The sequence below is a fragment of the Dromiciops gliroides genome, chromosome 5 (genome assembly GCF_019393635.1).
Source record: "Dromiciops gliroides isolate mDroGli1 chromosome 5, mDroGli1.pri, whole genome shotgun sequence".
Taxonomy (NCBI): Eukaryota; Metazoa; Chordata; class Mammalia; order Microbiotheria; family Microbiotheriidae; genus Dromiciops; species Dromiciops gliroides.
Window position 1 is genome coordinate 91,312,083 of NC_057865.1, and position 23,716 is coordinate 91,335,798.

The 23,716-nt window shown below is 34.1% G+C and overlaps 1 protein-coding gene across 9 annotated transcripts in view; it reads left to right on the forward strand.

Moving 5' to 3' along the window:
- The window catches only part of KMT2C (lysine methyltransferase 2C), a 272,195-nt gene that overhangs the window by 132,862 nt on the left and 115,617 nt on the right, over positions 1–23,716 (forward strand). For 8 of the 9 annotated variants that reach the window (XM_043966872.1, XM_043966877.1, XM_043966874.1 and 5 more), the window contains exons 15-18: positions 11,485–11,604; positions 15,715–15,831; positions 22,397–22,498; positions 22,649–22,753. In XM_043966872.1, coding sequence (XP_043822807.1) covers positions 11,485–11,604; positions 15,715–15,831; positions 22,397–22,498; positions 22,649–22,753 — 444 coding nt within the window. The remainder of the gene's footprint in view (positions 1–11,484; positions 11,605–15,714; positions 15,832–22,396; positions 22,499–22,648; positions 22,754–23,716) is intronic. The other variant, XM_043966881.1, reaches the window with a different exon arrangement.

The window sequence follows — 23,716 nt, forward strand, 5'->3', positions numbered from 1 at the left end:
AAAAATAGAACTTTATCTTTGGTGTTCAGTAAGAAAAGGAGATTTTGTATTTATCAGTTTCAAAAATTTGAATTTAGGTATCTTTCAAGTTAAACTGGAAGGGCTAATAATGTTCTAACGGAGTGTTATTTTTGTACAAAATAGTCATCTGTAAGAACAGCAAAGTTTAGAAAAAACATTTCATGAAAAAAATTATGTGGTCATACAGGTTCAAGGTGCTAAACAGTTAAAAAGTTGTGGTTTTGTTTTTTATTATAATGACTCTATCCCTATTTTAGCAATACTTATAATGCTTAAATGTGTAAAGTATTTAATCTGTGTGGTACTGATTGCTTTTTAAATAGCATTGAGCAAAAATGAGTCTTTCTCAAAAGACAAAGTGATCTTCTAAGAAATGAAATTCAAATATATTTAATCTTGTAAACTAAATTTCAGAAAGATAATAATCTGTCTAGTGGGCCTTTCACCCCTTATGTAAAGGTACAGAAATTTGTCAGAAAGCACATAGTAAACTAAAACAGTGTACACTTCAGAAGGGAAAGATGAGTGTTAGTAGTGGTTTTCAAAAATTTTAAGTTCATTTTTCCTAAGCACTCAATTTTTAAAAGCTACCTTTTTTTTTTTCTTGCTCAGATTCATCTGCTACAGGAATATTAATGTTAAACAGAATTTCACTCAGCCTTTTTGAAATTATTCAAATAAAGTTATGCTGTAAATGTTACTATATTTTAAAAATTTTTTTCAAAGAAGGGGTTGTGGTTCAGTCCATTAATTGAATGAGAAGTAGAGCCCTGTATTTTGAGGACTAGACTTGCCCAGGGTCACACAGCTAGTAAATGTCTGAGGCCGGATTTGAACTCAGGTACTCCTGACTCCAGGGCTGGTGCTCTATCCACTGTGCCACCTAGCTGCCCGAAGCCTGAGATTTAGTAGCAAATCTTTAGGAGTTCTAGGGTCTCACTACAGATTTCTGTTAAACCGAGCAGTCCAACTCAGTACCGGCAACAGCTAGGATGAGGAAGCATTCAATTGCAGAATGCCACAACTTCTGGTCAACACCATGCAATTGACTTTTTCTTTTTTTTTTTTCCAATTGACTTTTTCAATCTTAATTTAGAAATTATTCATATTAAGAATGTTATTGTCATTTGCTTTAGTCCCAGGTATTCTTCTATACATGCTTCTATACTTTAATGAAGTTTCAGTACTCATAAAATAACACATTTATGAATGTTTATTAGGATCTTACTTAAAGAAATTTCTTTTTATGTGGGAAACCGTATCTTAAAACAATATAAAATGTCATATTTCTCTCGTTTGCATTTTTTTCTCTTGATTTGTAAATTTAAAATCTTAGTAAAACCCTCATCACAGATATATACACTGTTGATCCCAAATCACCTCGCTGGAAAAATATTAACTGAGTTTTTTAGCTTTTAAAACTTTTAATCTTTTAAATGATATTTATGCTACAGTGTTTGCCAGAGTTCTTCTATTGCTTTTGCTAAACTGTGCTTGTGAATTCACATTGGAAGGGATGCTTATTTATCATAGGATAATAGTTTATAGATGTAGGGAATGTAGGAAACCCAGAGGGCATCTAGTACAGATTTTATAATTCATAGATATATAAACTGTGACTGAAGTTTGTGAAGCCTCACGTCATGGAAAAGCCTTTTAACGAATGTGCTCTTCGTGTGAAGCCAGTATTCTTCCCCATTGTCCCATGCTATTCTGGAATTCATCTGGCTCAGATGCCTGACTTTAATAGTCCCATTGTAGAATTATTCATTCTGTTTATCAAAAAATTTTGGGGTGGTGAAGTGCTGATGATCATGAGTTCCCAACAGAGTATTTACAGTGTCTTTTTTCATTTGCACCAGATATTTCTTAGGCTGTTATTCACTAAATATTACTTGGACTTAATGAATACAAAGTAATATTCTTCCCTTTCTTAGTCAGTGAAACCATTCAAAATTCTCCCATTTTTGTTTTTTCTTATTTTTTTTGTTCTCACATCACCCTTTCTCAGATATCTCCTTTCTCTCCCCTATCCTGAGAGCCTGTTTAACACAAAGTCAAAAAGAACATAGATCCCATAGGGTCCATAGTGTATGCAGTGTTCTCTGCCTGGACTGAGGTGGGGCAGGATTGGATTTTAATATCTCTCTTTGGTAGTGAAGCTGAGGCATTATCAGTATGGTATGCAAGTTTTATTTTGGTTTTTGATTTTTCAGTTTCTGTAGCTATTAGAAACCATTTAGTTTTACTGTTTCTGCTTCTTTCATTTTGTATTTATCCTTTGATAATCAACTTCCTTTGCATCTCTGAATTCTTCAGATGTACTGTTTTCTATTACATTAAATATAATTTGTTTAGTAGTAACCTAATCAATGTGCAGTTACTTTGTTTCCAGTTATTTAGCACTAACAAAAGTGCTGTGGTGAAAGATAAATCTGGTAAATCTGTGTGGGACAAATTCCTTATTATTTAAACAAGAGGAGAATTTTAAGGAAAGATTATCTTCTAATGATCTTCTAAAGTGACTTTGAGTTATGTGTGAAATTTTCTCTTGTAAAAGATAAAAGTTTTTTTTTTTTAAACTTAATTAGCATTCAGATTTTGAAAAGCTTGTTTGTTGCTTTTACTTTCCCAGAGATACGAGTAAAACCATTAAGAAATAAAAGTGTGTATGATAGCATATGCAGCATTCCATAGCTATGTGGAATGTATTTCTGTCATTTTCTCAGGTGTCAAAATATTTATGGATATTTCAGGCCTCTTTCTGTGTGCAGTGATTGATTTGAACACCAGGGGCTCTTAAACTTTTATTGTGTCAAGCAAACCTTGGTGAAGCCTATGTTCTATATATATATATTGTCTGAAACTACTAATTGCTTTTGGTAGGAGAAAATCATTTGTTCTATTTTTTTTTCCAACAAACATTTATTTTTTCCAGTTACATGTAAGGGTAGTTTTCAACATTTTTTTTGGGGGGGGGGGTGAGGCAATTGGGGTTAAGTGACCTGCCCAGGGTCACACAGCTAGTAAGTGTTAAGTGTCTGAAGCCGAATTTGAACTCAGGTCCTCCTGACTCCAGCATCAGTGCTCTACTAACTGCCCCATAACATTCATTTTCATAAGATTTAGAGTTCCACATTTTTTTCCCTTCCTCCCCCCTCCACAAGACATCAACCAGGTTATATATGTACAATCCACAAGTGTTCTTTTTTATCAGTTCTTTCTATGGGGTTGGATAATAAGATTTATCATTAGTCCCTGGGGATTGCCTTGGATGATTGTATTGCTGAGAGTAGTTAAGTCATTAACAATTGCTCATTGAACAATATTGCTGTCACTATACACAATGTCCTCCCAGTTCTGCTCACTTCACTATACATCAGTTCATATGAGTCTTTCCAGGTTTTTCTGGGATCATCCTATTTGTCATTTTGTATGGCACAATACCATTTCACTTCAGTCATTCCTTAATTGATGGACGTTCCCTTGATTCCCAATTCTTAGCCACCACAAAGAGTTACTATAAATATTTTTTTGTACAATTTCCCCCCTTTTCTCTTTTTCATAATTATTATTGTTAACTGTTTCCCTCCATCCTATTTACTTTATTATCTATGTTTCACCATATCCCTCTTCAAAAGGGATTTCCTTCTGTCTCTCCCCTCCCCCAATCTGCCCTCCCTTCTTTTCCCCTCTCTCTTTATCCCCTTCACCTCCTCTTTTCCTGCAAGGTTAGATAGATTACTGCACCCAATTGAGTGTGTATGTTATTCGCTCCTTGAGCCAGTTCTGATGAGTGTTAGGCTCATTTACTGTCCAAATTAAATAGATTACTCCACCTAATTTTGTGTGTGTTAATCCCTCCTGGAGTTTAAGGTCTTTGAGCCTATTCTAATGAGAGTAAAATTCATGGCCCTGTTCTTCCCCCATCTCTTCACCTACTCCATAAGCTCTTTCCTTTTTCTTTCATGTAGGATTTCACCCCATACTACCTCTGCCCTTCCTCCTCCCCCAGTGCATTCCTCTCACCCCTCAATTTAACTTTTTTTTTTTTTTGCAGGGCAATGAGGGTTAAGTGACTTGCCCAGGGTCACACAGCTAGTAAGCGTCAAGTGTCTGAGGCTGGATTTGAACTCAGGTCCTCCTGAATCCAAGGCCAATGCTCCATCCACTGTGCCACCTTGCTGCCCCTCAATTTAACTTTAATGATGTCATCATGGGGCAGCTAGGTGACACAGGGGACAAAACATCCTCCCGCGACCCAGGGGGATCCCAGCCAAAACTGGCCTCAGACCACTTGTTCTATTTTAATACATATTAGCTATATAGGATATATCTAACCTAATGTAGCTCATGCCACTAAAACACCTTACTCTCTGAATTTAACAGATTTCAGGAAATGGAATATAAACTTGACCAACCTAGGATTTGATACTTTCATGCATGGCCTTATAAAATTTTTCACCTTTTCATTTTGGTCATTTTATTGGTCATTGTGTCTTTGTATATAGAATTTTCAATGACAGTAGAGTACTTCTGGGTGTTTAATTGAAGATAGTATTTTTTTCTCAACATGGTAGTTTCCATGACCCAGATTGACCTGTCAACAAAGCAGCTCTCTTAATCCTTAACAAAAGAAATCGAACAAAGTGGGGCATGACTTTCTCCTTGAGAAAGAATGGTGATAGTAATCTTTGTTTCTGCTCCTTGCAGAAACAGGACAAGTTAAAGGGGAGGAGGATGAACAGGAAGTTCTAATTCTGGTCTCTAGAAGTGACAGAAAAAGACCTTGGAGCTTGTATCAGGGGCGGCTAGCTAGGAGGACATGCAAATGAGCAATCTTACTCCAATCTATATGGCTCTAGAGATGGAGAGGAGAATTAAAGAAACTTCCAGTACTATACTTAATTCATTTACTTTCTCTTTAAATAGTAAATGTGAATGAGTAAAAAGCTGTTCCAAAGAAGGAATAATGTAGAGAAATATTTTTTTTAGTTTTAGTATGTGTTTTTTCTTGGAGATTTTAAATTTTAGCTTTGCATTGTTCTTTTTCACTTCCATAAATAAATTTCTTTCAAATAGTTTGGCTTTATGTTATCATCTTAGCTTTCTTGCCTGGAAACAGTTTTCTTCCCCCTTTTCTTTTACTTTTTTTTTCTAAATTTTGACTAAAATTTATTTTAAACCAGTCACACAGCTGTTACTGTCATAGTAATTTGAAAACTATAAATTGGAAGGGTTTTTTGTGTTTGTTTTGGTTTGGTTTGGTTTTTTTGGTGAGGAAGTTGAGGTTAGGTGACTTGCCCAGGATCACACAGCTAGTAAGTGTTAAGTGTCTGAGGCCGGATTTGAACTCAGGTCCTCCTGACTCCAGGACCAGTGCAATATCCACTGTGCCACCTAGCTGCCCCTAAATTGGAAGATTTTTAATAAAGCATTGAAATACCGAAGGTTTTATACAGTACCCCCTCATCTTGGTAAGGAACATTCTGGTGAATTGTAAATGTGTATGGCTTCAATACCATAACTTTGCTAGACTTTACTATTCTCCTTAGGTACCCCATTTAGAAACTCTACAAGTGAAAGTACCTAATAATGAAGTCTTTGAGGGTACTTTACTAATGAAATTATATTGGCAAAAATCCCCATTTCAACACTATTCCTTTATAAAATGCCACCTAAAATTTAAATACAAGTAAAAATCCAAAATAGAGGAGCTTCTTTCAATGTCACTGTAGCTATAATTGCAAAGCTGGGGGAAATAGGAATTAAGTAATATGCCTTGCCAGTATAATATTCAAAAATTGTTGCAGTTTAATGTACAGGTGATACTTTAAGTTTATTATTAAAAACTTGATCTGAAGATGGGAATTACTCAACAGCACTTTTCATAAAGGGAAGGTTCCATCAGAGTGGCTTAGAGAGTAGCTTCAGATATATATTATAGCTACTTATTCAGAATACTGAGATTTCAGAGAAGTATGGTCAAGGTGAAATACAAATGGATCCTTCCTGGCCACATATTGATTTATAAAACCACATATTAACATTATGTTATCTTTTTATTGTTAAATATTTAAATATTTCCAACTTAATTTTAATCTGTCTCACATTTGATATATCTCTTTACAATAAGTTAGTTGAGGTTTAAAACTTAGAGGTATATAACACTCTGTAAAAGTTTTGTAATCATAGACAGGGACGGTCAGGAAATATTTACCATGATTAAGGACTCTTACTAAGTGTATAATGGCTTCTTAGTTTTTAGTTGCTCATTCACAAAATGTTAATCTTCATGGGGTGATGATTGAAACTGAGACAAGGAAGTCAAAGTTATGTTTATGAGGTACATATAATTTTATTTTTTAGGTGAGGAATATGAAAAGATCATTATTTTTAGGTTTTAGTAAATAATCGATTACCTCGGAGAAGAGTGGCTTTAATGGAAGGGGCAAAAAAAATTGATAAAAGTTTGTTTTTAAAATAGATGATATTGGCTTGATTTCAACTTGAAAGGAAGCTGGAAGTGAAATACCACAGTGTTTTAAAAACAAACTTTTATCATTTTATTTTATTTTTTATACCATAGTTGTTTTACAAAAAGTTCTTCCTCTCATATCTTTTTTAACCTTGATTCTCAGTTCCTGCAATTCTAGTCCTTGGTAAAATTTGCCTTCAGCTTCTTGTTATCTTCTTTTCATTATACTTCTCCTCTTTTGACCATTTCTACTAAATTCTTGTACCAAGTTCAATTCTGTTTTCCATGTCACACTATGCTTAAGACTTCTGCTGAGAAAGATGAAGATGAGTAATTCATTTTAGGATATGTTGAGTTTGAATAGTGGGAAAAAATGCCATTGATATCCTCTGGTGTACGTGAAAACATAAAAGTGTAAAGCTGCTCGAGATAAAGACATTAATTGGTTAGCCACATAGAGGAGGTATTGGAGACCTAAGAAGATGAAATGGGCAATGAATGTATTAATAGAAATGGACAAAACACACTACTTTTGAAATGATTTGTTGATGATGAGAACAGTAAGGAGTATTCATAGTGAAGTGTCATCAATTTGAAGAGAGAAGACCACCATACTGAGTTGTGATGGAGGGGAGTTGGAGTTACAGACTGAGGGCTCTAATGTCAATAAAGCAGGAGGTGAGATAATTTGCTGAGTCAAGATAGAAATAAGAAGCACCGAAAAAATAACTTTGGAGATCTGTTAATGGAAATGTGTTTGTTATTCAGCAAGAAAGTATAGCACAGCACCAGCTGTCCTATTGAACATTTACACAATCTTTTAATGAACCTACATGGTTTTTAAATTTTTCTTCAGCATTTGACCCTTATTAGGAGTTGAGATTGAGGATGTAGATGATAGCAGTTATAGATTATCCTTGTAGGCATAACCAAATTTCTAGCATTGGTTAATTCTAGGTAAGGTAGAAAATATGAATGGAGCAGAGAAAGATGAGTGGTAGAGATTGATGATGATGGCAGAGAATTAGGTTTAATAAATTAGACTTGGGAAGAAATGAGAACTGTGGAAGAAGAGATATTGGACCTGACTTATGCTATGTGACTTAAGAAGAGGTTTGGAGGTAATCATTTAATTAGAGATTTAAATAGAATTAAGATGTTGGTCAAAGGTATTAAGTTCAATCAGTTAAAGCTATTTTAGAGTTATTATCTTCATTCTTCATAGAATTATGAATTTATACCTAAAGGGTACTATAGAAATCATCATGATCAACTCTTTATTTTTTAGATGAGGAAGTTGAGGTCCTTTGAGATAACAAAAAAGTAATTTTTTGATGATATAACTAGTAATCATCTAAGGTAAGGTTTGAAATGAGGCTTTCCTGACTCCAAGTCCAGTGTTCCATCTGTAATACCATTCTACCTCAGTAAACATCAGCCATTATGATTATCATTGAATAATGAAGGTTCCAGTGATTGCAGAGCTAAGGGATAGATTGAGAAATGTCAAAGTCATGGACAAAGGTTTTACTTGTTTTCCTGATTGGAAAGGTAAAATAACAACAGAAACTTTGAAGGTAAGGTATAATTGAATTGTATAAATAAATGACTGAGAGCTTGATTGGTGATTGATCATGTGTCTGAAAGTGGAAGTGAAGGCCTAGAATTTATCAATTCTACTTCTATGCCCTGTGATAAAGGAGAGTAGAAAAATGAATAGGTAACACTAGGAAGGCTTTGTAATGACACAGCATCCTCAATACACATTCTTATTGTAAGGAGATAAAAAGAAGTTTAAGAAAAGACTGAGGTTGAGGCAGTCTTTCAAAACACATTTTCTAAGAGCTTGCTATATGCTAGGCACTGTGCTAAATGCTGGTAATACCAATGGGAGGCAAGTGGGAGACAACGGTATGATACTGAATGCCTGAAGGGCGGCTTGGGGATAGCATGAAGCATGGCTGTCTTTAGGGGCCCTTCTTGGAGTTTTTCAGAGGAATGGAGAGCCCCAGGGGTATAGTGAAAAAAAATAGGAGCACTGTCTTCTCAGGAATAAGAATGAATGATGGCTTAAAAGAACATGAAAGAAGAATAAGTTTTGGGATTTTGTTTGTTTTTTAGTGAGGCAATTGGGTTTAAGTAATTTGCCCAGCATCATACAGCTAGTAAGTGTTAAGTGTCTGAGTTTGGATTTGAACTCGAGTTCTCCTGACTCCAGGGCCAGTGCTCTATCCACTGTGAGACCTAGCTGCCCCAAGAAGAATAAGTTTTGAGGTGAAGAGGGCAAATAGGAGATCTGGAGTGAATAGGGATGAGAATATGGGGGGCATTTATGTCTAAAATCAGTGACAAGTATTGGGAACAAAAGAAGTTGGGAGGTGAATATGTTGGCCATAAAGGAAAAATTGGATGGCAAGCTTGCAAAATGATTAGCACAGAATTTTGTACTTTCATGTAGAAAGCTAATGTAGTACTTTATAATTCTAATCTAAGCCCCTCCAGGTGTTGAGATCGGAGTATTAATTTGTGTGTGTGTGTGTGTATGTGTGTGTGTGTATCCATCCATACATACACACATACATGCGCACACACAACCATTAATGTTTTCATTCTACTCTTTGTCTCTATTTCTGTGCATAAGTGAAACTTGTTTCTACTACCAGAACTTATATTAGCTGAAAGGAAAGTATCTTTGATGGTAGAAAGGGATTGAAGGTCTTAACTTTCTAACTTTCCAACTTCTAACATACATTGTTGGCACATTGCAATTATGATTAATCCATTTTAAGCCACATAAGTTAATAAAATACAGTGGTATTAATTATTGTTGTTAAAGTGTCTTATTAAAAGTTTGTTAAAATTTTTGATTTATTAACATCTCATGGCTTATTTTACATTATTTTTCTTACAATCTAGTTGTAGTGGTGCTTTGATTTAAAGGAGTTAAGATATTATTGGAGAATTAGGGTCTCTTGCATATTTCAAAGTACAGAATTATTGTCATGATTATTATTTAATTTCAATAAAATTTAGCTGAACAGTATTCTATATAGCCTTTAATGAGCAGTAGGGAATATATATATATATATATATATATATATATATTTTTTTTTTTTTTGGCGAGGCATTTGGGGTTAAGTTGCCCAGAGTCACACAACTAGTGTCAAGTGTCTGAGGCCAGATTTGAACTCAGGTTCTCCTGAATCCAGGGCCGGTGCTCTATCCACTGTGCCACCTAGCTGCCCTTTTTATATATATATATATATATATATTGCATAGTATTCTTACTGAAATTTTAGATAATTTTTTTCATACATGTAGAAGAGCATATTTCTATGAACATGTATCCAAGAGAGCAACCAGAAATGGTATTCATATCATGGATTTGTTGAAAACCTTTATGTACCATAAAATGCGCCTTTAATTTAATACGATATTAATGTTTTGAGTTCTGGAGGAGATAGTTAAGTCAGCAATAATTTCACTTCTTGCATGATATTGAATCATTGAATAATTTCATGCAGTCTCTTAGATTATATCCAATGCTGCATTGTCTTGTACTATAAATACAATAAATTGTCTATTAAAAGCTTTTTGGGGTGAAATATATTATAACCTAAATGCCTTATGTCACTTTTCCCCCACGTACATTGAGAATGAAGGGAAGGTCTTGACAGGCAGAATGTTTCTTAACTTAAGGAAAAAACAAAGGAAAATATTGAAACAGCAGAATTCCATTTGTCTATTCCATTAAATATGGTTTTAATTTCATACTTGTTACTATCCATTGCTCTTATTCTAGTTAAGAGCTAATGTCTTAAAATTTCAGATTGATGCCTATTTAATTTCTGGCAGTATTAATTTTGTGATATGAAGATGCTAATTGTCATTTTGATAACATTATAGAGACCTGGTAAGTAAATGTGCAGTGTTTGATTTTAATGTCTTAACAGTTTTTGGTTGTTTACTTTTTAGTTTATAACAACAAGAACATAGATTAGTAAATTGTTAGACTAAAAATAGACTTCTTCCCGGAAGACACTTTTTTTGCTTTACATTGTTTGATATTTCATTTAAAATTTTAATGTGATTCTTTGGGGAGTAATTTTTTTTTTTTTAAAGCTTAGCTTTGGATTAGTTCAAATTATGGCTGAATGTGATTCTTCAAAATTGAAATTACATTTTCCCAAAAAGTGTTAATTCTGTCCAGTGAAATTTTATGATCAGTATAATTTATCAACATTTTTTGACATTTTAATTAGTAAATTTGGGACAATTTGTCCTAATTCTATTTGTTTTGGGTTTTTTTTCTCCATTTAATTCAATGTGCCACTCTCTTGGCTTAGATTTTTAGCTCTAAATTTATAGATTTAATACAATAATGACAATAATTACCAATGTTATAGTTACACATATGTGTGTATATATACATATATGTATGTGTGTGTCCCTAATATTTTTTATATATCATTATGTACTATAGTCAGCCTCCTTGTTATTTTAAAAAGTTGTAGGTAGATTGTGTTTCTTATTGCCTTTCTGCTTGTTCATTGTGATTATAGTAATAGATTTATATAGTGTTGTTAAGTCTGGGCATTCCTTCTTTGGTGTGGAGTGATAAAGAGGAAGCTTGTCATAGAGTAAAATCCCTAGATGGTTGTTTATACAGGATTTGGACATACTTTTATGTTTTAATTAAGGCTTTTACAATAGTGATGATGTTATATCAGCCCTTTTCTTGATGTGTTGTGATTTTCTGTTGTTTTATTCACCTGGATGAACATTCTTACTTAAAAAGAAGCCATAAACTTTATTGTAAAGTTACTATATGGAATCACTTAATTTTTACCCCTCTTTGAAGCAATTTGTCTTAAATTTCCATACGTCTACATTCGCTTTTGCTGTTCTAAAATCCTTAGTTGCTGGCTTTGACTTTTTATGTTGCTGAGTTTTATACATCTATTTTCTCACCTGCCATATCCTAGGGGGCTTGGAGTACCAATAATACAGTGAGCCCACCTTCCTGGTCCCCAGACATATCCGAAGGCCGGGAAATTTTTAAATCCAGACAGCTTACTGGCAGTGCCATTTGGAGCATCAAAGTGGTAAATAAAATTTCATGTATAATGTTTATTTCTGATTAAAGCTGGATGAGAGAATAAAAAGAAAAATATGTATATATAGTTTAGCTGATACAGCCTTGCATTTCATCTTTTTAAAATCGGAAAATGGATAAGGGTATCCCCATTTTACACACACACACACACACACAAATATAGTTTAGCCTTGCGATCAATTAGAAGTAGAACAAAGAATTGAGTTTACATTATTTAATTTCTTTAGCATCACTTTTTGTGGCTGTTATTTTTGTAAGTATTGATTACTGAAATATTTATGAAAGAAATCTTTTTTTTAAATAAAAGTATTTGATTATTTTCCAGTTACATGTATAAATAGTTTTCAACATTTGTTTATATAAGATTTCCAATTTCAAATTTTTCTCCCTCCCTCCCCCCTTCCCCTAGACAGCAGGCAATCTGATATAGGTTATATATACATAATAACATTAAACATATTTCTGCTTGAGTCATGTTATACAAGAAGAATCAGAGCACAAAGGAGAAACCTCAAATCTGAAAACCAACAGCACCAAAAACAAAAGAAATTGTATGGTCCAATCAACATTCATATTCCACAGTTCCCTTCCCTGCGGCCCCCCCCCCCACCAATTTGGAGAAAGAAATCTTAATGATTGTATTAACCATAATTAACAGGTTAACAAAACTGCTTCAAGTTATAATAAATGTTGAGCATATAATCAGTGTTTATTATATTTGGAATTTTACTTTTTTTACCATTAAAATGAAGTTATGACTTTAGAACATACCAGAAAGGAAACTTGATATTAAGACTTAACATCCAGATTATTATTTTGGCCTAAAATTATGAAAGATATTATCTTATCTGACTGTGCTAACATTTCAGGTTTATTATTGGGTTTTTCACATTGCTATTATACTTTCATAACATAAAGGAGATAATAAAATAATTTTATTCATGGACTATTAAGGAAGTTAAGGAAGAAGAATCTAGCCACAACTCTAGTATGTATCATCTGAGTTTTATACATTGTTTTTTGTTGTTGTTGTTGTTGTTTTTTTTAGTGAGGCAATTGGGGTTAAGTGACTTTCCCAGGGTCACACAGCTAGTAAGTGTTAAGTGTCTGAGGCTGGATTTGAACTCAGGTCCTCCTGAATCCAGGGACGGTGCTCTATCCACTGCGCCACCTAGCTGCCCCAGTTTTATACATTGTTAAGCATTATTTATTACTTTAGGAGTTTTAGAGGCCTTTTCCAAAATTTTCTCATGTTCATTGGCATTGACAAAAATTAAGATCATCAGCCGTAGTGCAGTTTCTACTGCCCTTCTGAACATTATTACACCTGAAGCTAGCAAGACATGTGGAATTTGGATTTTTCTTTTAATTGTTTTTCAGACTAAGCTCAGCAAAATATAAATATTGCTCAGTGTTTTGACACTTACTCTTATAATACTATTTTCTGAGGATGCAGCGCCTTTTCCTTTTTTTGATTATATGTCAAGGGCATTTTCTTTAATTTAGATATTCTTTAAAATGGCTGGATAAACATGATTGAATTCTGTCTTTTGAATATAAGGAAAAGAAATATAATGATTTATTATGAAGGTATAAATGAGGTGACTTAGTAAAGTGTTGGGCAAAAGCAAAGCTGTAGGATATCCTTAATTTTGCCACTGGTTCTCAATATCATATCTTTTTGAAATACCTTTCAAATATGTTACTAGAAATATAAAATAAACTCATTTGAGTAGCACTTCTCTTGGAACCAGTCTACCCTGAAATAAAAATTAATAAAATGGAATGAACCCCACAGATTTTAGTGAAGAGGAGTAGAAGCCATTAAATAATTTGAAGTTGAGCACTGGCCCTGGATTCAGAAGGACCAGAGTTCAAATCCGGCCTCAGACACTTGACGCTTACTAGTTGTGTGACCCTGGGCAAGTCACCTCATTGTCCTGCAAAAAAATTAAATAATTTCAAGTTGGATCATATTGATTAGAATTGAATGGTATATACTATATATTGATCTCATTAATAACATTTACACAAGTATATTTTGCATGATATTCCTAATTGCCATTCTACTAGAAATCCTTTTGTTGACAACTGGATCTTTTTTTTGTTTTGTTTTGTTTTGGTTTTGGTTTTGGTGAGGCAATTGGGGTTAAGTGACTTGCCCAGGGTCACACAGCTAGTAAGTGTTAAGTGTCTGAGGCCAGATTTGAACTCAGGTACTCCTGACTCCAGGGTCCGTGCTCTATCCACTGTGCCACCTAGCTGCCCTGACAACTGGATCTTAATAGTTTTTCAGTCATTTCAGACCTGTCTCATTTTTTCTCACCTCCTTTGCGATTTTCTTGACAGATACTGAAGTAGTTTGACATTTGTTTCTCCAGATCATTTTACAAATGAGGAAACTGAGGTAAACTGGGTAAAGTGACTTACCCAGTGCCAAACAGGTACTAAGTGGCTGAGGCCAGGTTTAAACTCAGGAAGATGAATCTTCCTGACTTCAGGCTCAGCACTCTATATCCACTGTGCCACATAGTTGTTCTATCTAAACAATAACCATAATCAATTGAACTGCTCTGAAATTTGAAATTCTATTAGTATCAATTGAAGATGTGCACAGTTTACATAAAATGTTGTTGGTTATTAAGCATCTGAGACAATTTTCCCTTGAAATTGAAATTAAAAGATGAGTATTACATTTAGCATATAGACAGTATAATAAACATATACAACTATAGAATCAAATATCTCAAAGATGGTTATGGATTTGAACATCAGCATATTTTATTTTTAAAAACAAGATTCGAGATTACAATATGTTTTGCCGAATGTCCTTTAGCCCAGCACTTTCTTGTGGGGGGTGCGGAGGCAGGGCGATGAGGGTTAAGTGACTTGCCCAGGGTCACACAGCTAGTAAGTGTCAAGTGTCTTGAGGTCAGATTTGAACTCAGGTACTCCTGAATCCAAGACCGGTGCTTTATCCACTGCGCCACCTAGCTGCCCCCAGCCCAGCACTTCTAATTCCATATATGTTAACTGAATCCTGGAGTTCTAAAATGAGTTACTGAATTAAATGGCCAACCTGGGATTCAAACACAGATTGTTTTCTTCTAATTTTAATATTTGTTTTACCAGCATTTCTTTTTTAGATTGAATTAAAATTGCAAGGAAATCCTAATTGCATATTTTCAGCTTCCAAGTCATATGGCCTTTTAGCTATTAATCAAACCCTATTATAAGCTTAAAATAAATTTTCATTTCTTCTCTCTGCAAAATCAGGGTGAAGGAAAAGTAGTGGCATAAAAATTAATTCAGAGAATTATTGGTGAATAAGAAAATGAAATCAATGTAGTTAATATTACATGTTTCTTTAATATCTTGAGGAAAACATTTTTCCCACTGGTGAAATTAAAATGTGCCCTCAGAGTTCCAAAACTTTCCACACATGAGAGGAAAATCCTGTTCTTTAAAACTCTTTAATTATTGACCAAGATTTATCATTTTAATCAATATTTGATAATGTATCCATTCCTTATAGATCATATATCTGGGCCTATTTAGTTTAGAAGTTTTCTGCAGGGGCACCTAGGTGGTGCAGTGGATAGAGCACCGGCCCTGGTGTCAGGAGTACCTGAGTTCAAATCCGGCCTACTAGCTGTGTGACCCTGGGCAAGTCACTTAACCCCAATTGCCTCACTAAAAAACAAACAAACCAAAAAAACAAACAAACAAAAAAAGAAGTTTTCTGCAATACTTGCAGATCACTTATGTTCTTTTTTTCACAAAGAGGACTGGCTAAGGAGGAATTAATAATTGTATCTACAAAAAAAGATTTTTAAAGACCATTTACTTGGGTTACAATTACATTATGTTCTTTACATTTTAATTTTATTTACTACTATGACAGTCATGCTTCTCTGGTATATATTTCTTTAAGAGAATATACAATTAATGGGTTATCATTTTGTTTTTCATTAGGTGAAAAGTTCATGTGATTGCTGTTTTAAAGCAGTCTTATTGCCTAAATTGTTAAAAATATTGTGTTTTTAGTCACATCTTTTGCTAACAACAACTTTTTGAAATGTTATTTTATATTTATTAGGGTCGTGGATCTGGCTTCCCTGGAAAACGAAGACCACGAGGTGCAGGACTTTCAGGACGAGGGGGACGAGGCAGATCCAAACTCAAAAGTGGGATTGGAGCTCTGGTTCTTCCAGGGGTAAGACTAATTCATTTTCATTTGTTGTACTGATAAATATACTGGTGTTTTTGTCTGTTCCCAGTCATTTACTATATATTGAAGGCTTGAAAAAATATGCTGAAAAATAAGATTTAAGACTGCTTCTACTCCCATTCAATCTTTTCTCCAGTATATATGACTTTTTCTCTTCCCTTCCTCTTCCCTACTTTAAAATTATTTCGCTCTTTTATGTCTACTATCTGTAGGGCATTATGCTAGTTTATGGGTGATAATAATCTGTCATAAGATACCAAACTTTACTGTGTTCTTTATTTTTCTCTCCAGCATTTGAAGAAAATGCATTGAAACATATGTTTTTATCTTTTCTGTTCTCTTTTTGTAACTTATTCATGGTATTTTATTCTTGGTATGAGTTTGGTTAAAATAAATGAACATTTTTCAGGCAGCAAAAAACTTATATGTCTTTTTAAACTTCTCTTTATGGATTACTGCTGCTGGATATGATTTTGGCAGCTCTTAATAAATTTAATATTTACTTAGTGTGTGTGTGGGAATCTCATTTTGGTCAAAGTTAGTATAGAATTTACCTTATTTATTTCTTCTTTTCTTTCTCTAGTTACTATATTTTTTCCATTTTATTTTATTTTGATAATAAACGTTTTTGAGTTTCAAATTCTATCCCTCCTTCACTCCCTTCTCTTACCTGCGGCAGTAAGTGATTAGATAAAGGTTATGCATGTGCAATAATTTATTCCTTCTAAAGTTAGATTTTTTCACTTTTAGAGTGTGTTACAATTTTATTGATATGGTTTGTTTTTACTTCATATCATTTTTCTCCCATATCACACCCCCTTTCAAGAAAGCTATTTTTTATGAAAAAGAAGAAAATAAAAACAGTGCACAAAATCAAACCAATGTATTCAAGAATCTAACATTATATAATATACAGAGTTCCACACTTGCAAATGATTCTTCCTTTCAGCAGGGAAATGTGATAGAGAGGTTCCTCCTCATATTTTGGAGCAAAGCTCGATCATTCTATTTTCTCAGGATTTCATTTCAGTTGTTTCTTGGTTTGTTTGTTTTTCTTCTAGTGATCAACCATTATTCATTTATTAAGTGCTTATTATGTGCCAGGTACCACAAGTAATGGGGATACAAAAAAAGTATAAGACCGTTCTGTTTTTGTTTCTTTTGGTTTTTTTGCGGGGCAATGAGGGTTAAGTGACTTGCCCAGGGTCACACAGCTAGTGTCAAGTGTCTTAGGCTGGATTTGAACTCAGGTCCTCCTGAATCCAAGGCCAGTGCTTTATCCACTTCGCCACCATTCTGTTTTTAAGGAACACACAATCTAATGGGTGGGACAATGTACTAGCAACTAAGTAGAAACAAGCTACATTTATGAATAATTGGAAATAATCAACAGAGGGAAGGCTCTAGAATTAATTCGTTGATTTCCCTATATTCTGTTTGTAATCTTTATATAAATAAGGCTTATAGGTGATTGTAAAAGATAAAGTAGAAATTTCCATTGCATAAAACTGATTTTTTTTTTGTAGGAACCAAAAACATTGAAAGTAGAAAGGAAAATGAATTAAAATGAATGAAAGGAAAAAAATCTTGGTATAAACTATGTATCTCTAGATCTACAATATATAAGGAATCCACAAGACTGAGCCATTCTATTTCTTAAGTCTTTGTCATCCTTGAAGCAGTGGTGTTCAAAAGAAGAATCAGAAATCAAGGCATTTGATTCACTAGACTACGCTAGAATATAGATGGAGGTCATCTTGCTGTTTGGAATTTGTAGGAAAAAATTGTAAAATACTCAGTCTGTCCTTGGATTTTTAAAAATTACATTTTTTGGTCATTTTCTTTGCCGTCCTGCTCATTGAGCTAAGCATACAGAGTAGTAATGGCAGAAGAGACAATGTTGCAAGAATACCAAAGCATTGTGTCCAAACATGCCTAGTCTCACTGCTAGCTCTAATACAGATTCATCCAACTATTATTTGTCCTCTGTCACATTTCTTATTCAACACTTGTCTTGTTTCCTCTGTAAATTGATTACTATTTCTTTATACCCCTCTCCCCTTTCAATTCACTTTTTTTAGCTCATCCCCTTAGATTATTGTGAATTAAGAGAAAGAAATATTTTAGAATTTTAGAATAAAAAATGTTAGTTACTTTATGTAATCTAATTGAAGCACTTTATTTCATAAATAAGGAAGCTAAGCTACAGAGAAGTAAAATGAGTTACCATAGATCACATTAAGTTCTGAGGCTGGATCTTTGAATCAAGTTTTCCTCATTCAAAGGCATTTGTTCTCCCAACTAGTTTTTCAACTTTCATATTTTTCGTTTCTTGATGTTAATTTATGAATATAAATTTTATGTGAATTCCCACATTATCACTATTTACCCCTATATTGTATGAAATAATTTATCCTAATATTTTTTTTGGATGTGAGAGAATTACTTTGTATGGAAAGCCTTAATTTACTTTATTATTTTAGATATTCCCAGTTCCCCTCTCTGTCTGCTCTTTTCACAGTTTATCATAGTGGTATTGCAGTGATAAGTTCTGTCAATAAATCTCAGCCTCCAAAGTTTTACATGGCTAACAGAGTTTGGTAAGAATGTATAGTGTTGGGGTTTTTTTGTTTGTTTTTTAAGTGATGCAGTTGGGGTTAAGTGACTTACCCAGGGTCACACAGCTAGTAAGTGTTAATTGTCTGAGGCCGGATTTGAACTCGGGTCCTCCTGAATCCAGGGCTGGTGCTCTATCCACTGGACCACCTAGCTGCCCCTAATGTATAGTATTGTTAACATGTATTTCTGGATTTTGGTAATTCCTTTGATGGTTCAAGAAAATAAGGTTTAGCCCAATAGTGAAAAAATGATTCCTAGAAAAGAGGCCCCTCCAGCAGTGATGGCTTATTTAGAGTGCTGAAAGGAGTAAAATTAATGCTTTCTATCACAAGGTACAGGATTTCTACGTTAATTCCAAGCCTAATGGTAAATGAGGATAAATTGACAAAATAATTTTTGGTTGGTTTTGTGGTCCCAGTCAACTTGATTCAAATCTAAGAATTTAGTTATACATAAAACCAGACCTCCTTTCTGACTACATCCTTATCTATTGGAAAAGAGAGGCTGAGTGGCATCACCAGATTCTATCCCTAATTGACTTTGTAGCCATTCCCTTTCTCAGGCACATTTGTTTTTGCTAAATTGAAGTGGGCTCAATTTGCTAGATTTTTGTTTTGTTTTGTTTTTTTGCGGGGCAATGGGGGTTAAGTGACTTGCCCATGGTCACACAGCTAGTAAGTGTCAAGTGTCTGAGGCCGGATTTGAACTCAGAAACTCCTGAATCCAGGGCCGGTGCTTTATCCACTGCGCCACCTAGCTGCCCCCAATTTGCTAGCTTTTTAAGGTCTCATTCAGCCCTAATATGCTTTGATTCTGTACTTCATCTTGCTTCAGTTTTTGACTATTATTCAAAACCTATTCATGATTCTCACCCACATTTCCTCACGTTCTCCTAAACTGGAGCTAACATTCCCACTTTTCCTTCAGATTCTAGATGTCTAAATGTTTGCTTCTTAAGAGCTAGGATTCCTGAGATCAGTTTCTTAATTACCTATGAATCCTTTTAAAATGTTCCCCTTTCTGTTTCTGTTTTCTATCCATAAAATAAATTCTGTTCTCACTCTTACTGTACCCAGCTATATGGAGAGATAAATAGTAGAAAAGGATATTTCTGTTGAAAGTAATGAAGAACTTTTTGTCAATCAAAATTGTTCAACTATGTCCAAAACACCTGCCTTAGAAGTTAATGAACGAATGGATTAAAATTTAACTGCCAAGGGAGCAGCTAGGTGGCGCAGTGCATACAGCACTGGCCCTATATGGAGAAGGACCTGAGTTCAAATTTGGCCTCAGACACTTGACACTTACTAGCTGTGTGACCCTGGACGAGTCACTTAGCCCTCATTGCCCTGCAAAAAGAAAAAAAGAAAAAAAATTAACTGTCAAGTGCTACATATTACCTGCTTATGTATAGTATTTATATCAATAAAAACACTAGCTAGCATATGCCCTCAAGGGGCAATAATAAGCAGAGACATTATATATAAAAGAGCACAGGCCAAGTTACTATTATATCTGGTACAGCCAGTAAGTGATTTTACCAAAAAATTTGAATATCTTCTCATAGAAGCAGTTCTGAAAAATAGCTTTAAAAAGTAGTTCTGGATGACCAAAACTGGTAAAAATGGTTGGAAAGAGTGAGCAAAGAAGTTTCCCTGGTTACTTAATTATCCTAAAAATGACTTTTATCTTCATCTTATCTAAAAGGCCCTTAAGGTATTTCCTGCATGCATCCACTAAAAGGCAAAGTTAATTTAACTTGCTCTGGATAGGCACCATATTTTCTCTGCAAGAGACCCAGCTGATGGGGAATCTTAGGTGTTAACTTAACCCCTTCTTGGTTTCACAAATACTCTGATCCACAACACCTTTGAAGAAGAGTATTTTGTTCTTTGAAGTCATGGTGATGTAGAGTAGAGCAGAGGGGTGCATATATTGACAAAACTTTTCTAGAAGTCATGGTAGTATTGATTTGATCATAGTGCCCTGAGCAAAATGAGATTGATTGTTTGAGAGTATCATAGAACTGTGTAATTATGTGAGAAGGATGATGTGCCTGTTTGCCTTGAAACACGGTTTGTGACCAATTAGATAGTGTTGCATAGTGCAAGTGTTTTCTTTCTTAGACAGTAGGCCTTTTGCCAGGTGTTATGACTTAACCACAAACACTTGTAATTAAACATTAAATAAATCTTCTACATTAAACCACTTATATGAATTATTTCCAAGACAACCACACCTACAGTTATCTTCTGTTGCTTCCCTGTTCTGTTTTATTTCTCTTTTGTAGACATCACTAGATTTGCATCTTCAACTACCAGTTTTCAGCCCCTAGATTCCCCCAGGTCAACTGTAGGCTAACCAATTTGGCTTCTAACCTCATTTCTCTACTCAAGAACTCTTGAAGATCAGTTAACCTTCAAATTGATAAATCCAATGGACTTCTCTTAGTTTTTTCCCTTCTTAATAGCTTTGTAATATATGATATAACTCATTACCCCTTTCCTTCCTGGATTTTCATGAGTCTGCTCTATCTATGTTCTCATTTTATAGGTCTTCCTATGAATTCCTTTTATGTGTTTTTCTCATTTGGCATCCAAATCCCATCTCTAGACATGGTTTTTCTGAAATTCTGTCCTGGACCTACTTTTCTTTTTAGACCCTTTTTATTTGGTGATCCCTTTATCTGCCACAAATTGTCTCTATGAAGGCAATCTTGGTTTTGTATATATAGTCCTTATTTCTGTCCTGTGATACTTCCTTATACCCAGGTCAGTTCACTCTGAATGATATGCAGTTGACCCTGAAAATGACCATGTCTGAAATTGATCTCATTCTCAGCTTCTTGGTGTTTAAATGCATCCCACTTTTCTGTTTCTCCAACATAGAAGGGAATAAGCGTTTATATTGCACCTATTGTGTGCCATACAATGTACTAAGCACTTTTTGTTTTTGTTTTTTGCGGGGCAGTGGGGATTAAGTGACTTTGTCCAGGGTCACACAGCTAGTAAGTGTCAAGTATTTGAGGCCGGATTTGAACTCAGGTACTCCTGAATCCAGGGCCTGTGCTTTATCCACTGCGCCACCTAGCTGCCCCCATAAGCACTTTTTATAAATACAAAAACCAGTAGTACATTAGTATCCAAATTTTCCCACATCCCCTCCAACATTTATCATTTTCCTTTTCTTTCATATTGGCCAATTTGATAGGTTTGAAGTGACAGCTCATAGTTACTTTATTTTGCATGAGAAATGCAATTCTTATAAAAATACACATCGTTAAGCAAAACATTAACACATTGGTGACATATATCTGCATTCTGTTCTGTTTAGAGTAAGGTCCTAGAGTTCAGAGGTGGGTATTGGCATCATGGTTCACTCGTAAGAATGCCACTCCTCCTCTAATCAGCAAGAAGTTGAAAGAGATGTTAGGAAATTATGAAGAAGGTCATGATGATGGTGGAGATTGGACATGGATGTTTCATATGACTGACTAGCTTATGGTCACGTGATTAACAAATGTTACAAACAGGATCAGATCCCAGAACTATCACATTTCTGTATGACTTAATTTAGCAGTAAAATTTCCCTAAAGAAAACACATTTATTTTTTCCCTTGTTTGACCTAATTATGATATGTCAGGAAGTAGATGATTGTAATAGAAAATTATCCTTATAGGATACTTGGAATAGAGATATAAAGAATTAAAGTTGCTTAGATAGTGCTACATGTTGCTCATGAATAAAAAAGTTAAAAGTCTAAAATTGGAAACATTGAGTTTTCTTAAAAACAAAGAAAATATGCAAGCTTAAACTTTTGGTGAAATTGTTTAAAATATCATTCATTCTAAAATTTTACAAAATATTCTTAAAAGTATAAATGTCTTGGGAGTTATAGAATGTAATGTAACTTGATGTCACTCTTTTATAGGTCACTTCTGTGGATATTTTATCAAGCAAGGATGAAGAAGAAAACTCCATGCATAATACAGTAGTCTTATTTTCTAGCAGTGACAAGTTCACTTTACATCAGGTTAGGGGATATTATTTTTATATTTCCTGTCATCTTTGCCATTTAAAAATCTAGCTTCTGTTCTTTGAAGCTTTTCTGTTTGAATTGATGCAAATTTTTAGTCACCTGATTTTATGCAAAAAAGGATTTTTATTTTTGTTATTTATTTAGGATATGTGTGTTGTTTGTGGAAGCTTTGGCCAAGGGGCAGAAGGAAGGCTACTTGCATGTTCTCAGTGTGGTCAGTGTTACCATCCATACTGTGTCAGTATTAAGGTGAGTGCTATTATGTTTACAAGCTTAACAAATACTTCTTTTTAAACAAACCAAAATCAGGAATTGATTAAATTGCTTATAATTTTTTAAATAATGTGGTTGTTATCTTTGTTACTTTTGGAAGATTTAATTAAATGTTATTCTATAATGTTTAGAACCTCAATAGAAATGAACGTTTTTCTAATTTTATTGTCATAGACTGGTTTGAACAAGATATTTTACAATATATACATAAAATATATTACTTTGTTTTATTTTAAAGGAAAAATATGCTGGATCTTCTTTTGCTAGGACATATGGTTTAATTATATGTTGGTTTTCAAAATTGTCAGCAACTGTGGAGTTAATTAATGTTTTAGAGTTATTGGTCTGACATAAAAAGGAAGAAAATTTAATTTGAATGGTATGAGGTGACTTTAAAGACACATAATAGGGTATTTACTACATCATTTAAAATATAAGTTGTTTTCATTTATAAGTACTCTCATTATCTTTTAAAGTAGACACAATTTAAATAGACTTAATAAAATGCAGTCTTTTTTGAATGAAATCTCTCCCCCCACTTCAGTGAAAAGTGAAATAATTCATTTTATTTATCCATAATGTCGCCCTGAAGTTCCTTGGTTAAAGACACTCACACTTTATAAAAATGAAGCAGCATATCTGTAAATTTCCTCATATAGAAAAAAGCCAACCAGACTCTCTGTATTTAAAAATGCCAAACAGTTCCTCTGCTCAACCCACCCCTAAAATGATAAATGGTGAATTCTGGCCTTATGTATTACTAGATTATGATTGTCAATGGATTCTGTAAGCACTGCCTGTGCATGCTCTGAACAAAGAACTAGTTTATTAAAGTCACTTTTTCAGAACTGAAGATAAATATGTGTAGTTGCCTACTGAGTTTTAGCATTGACCACAGTAGTTTCACATGCAAAGTTGTCATGAAATGGTCTTTGAAAG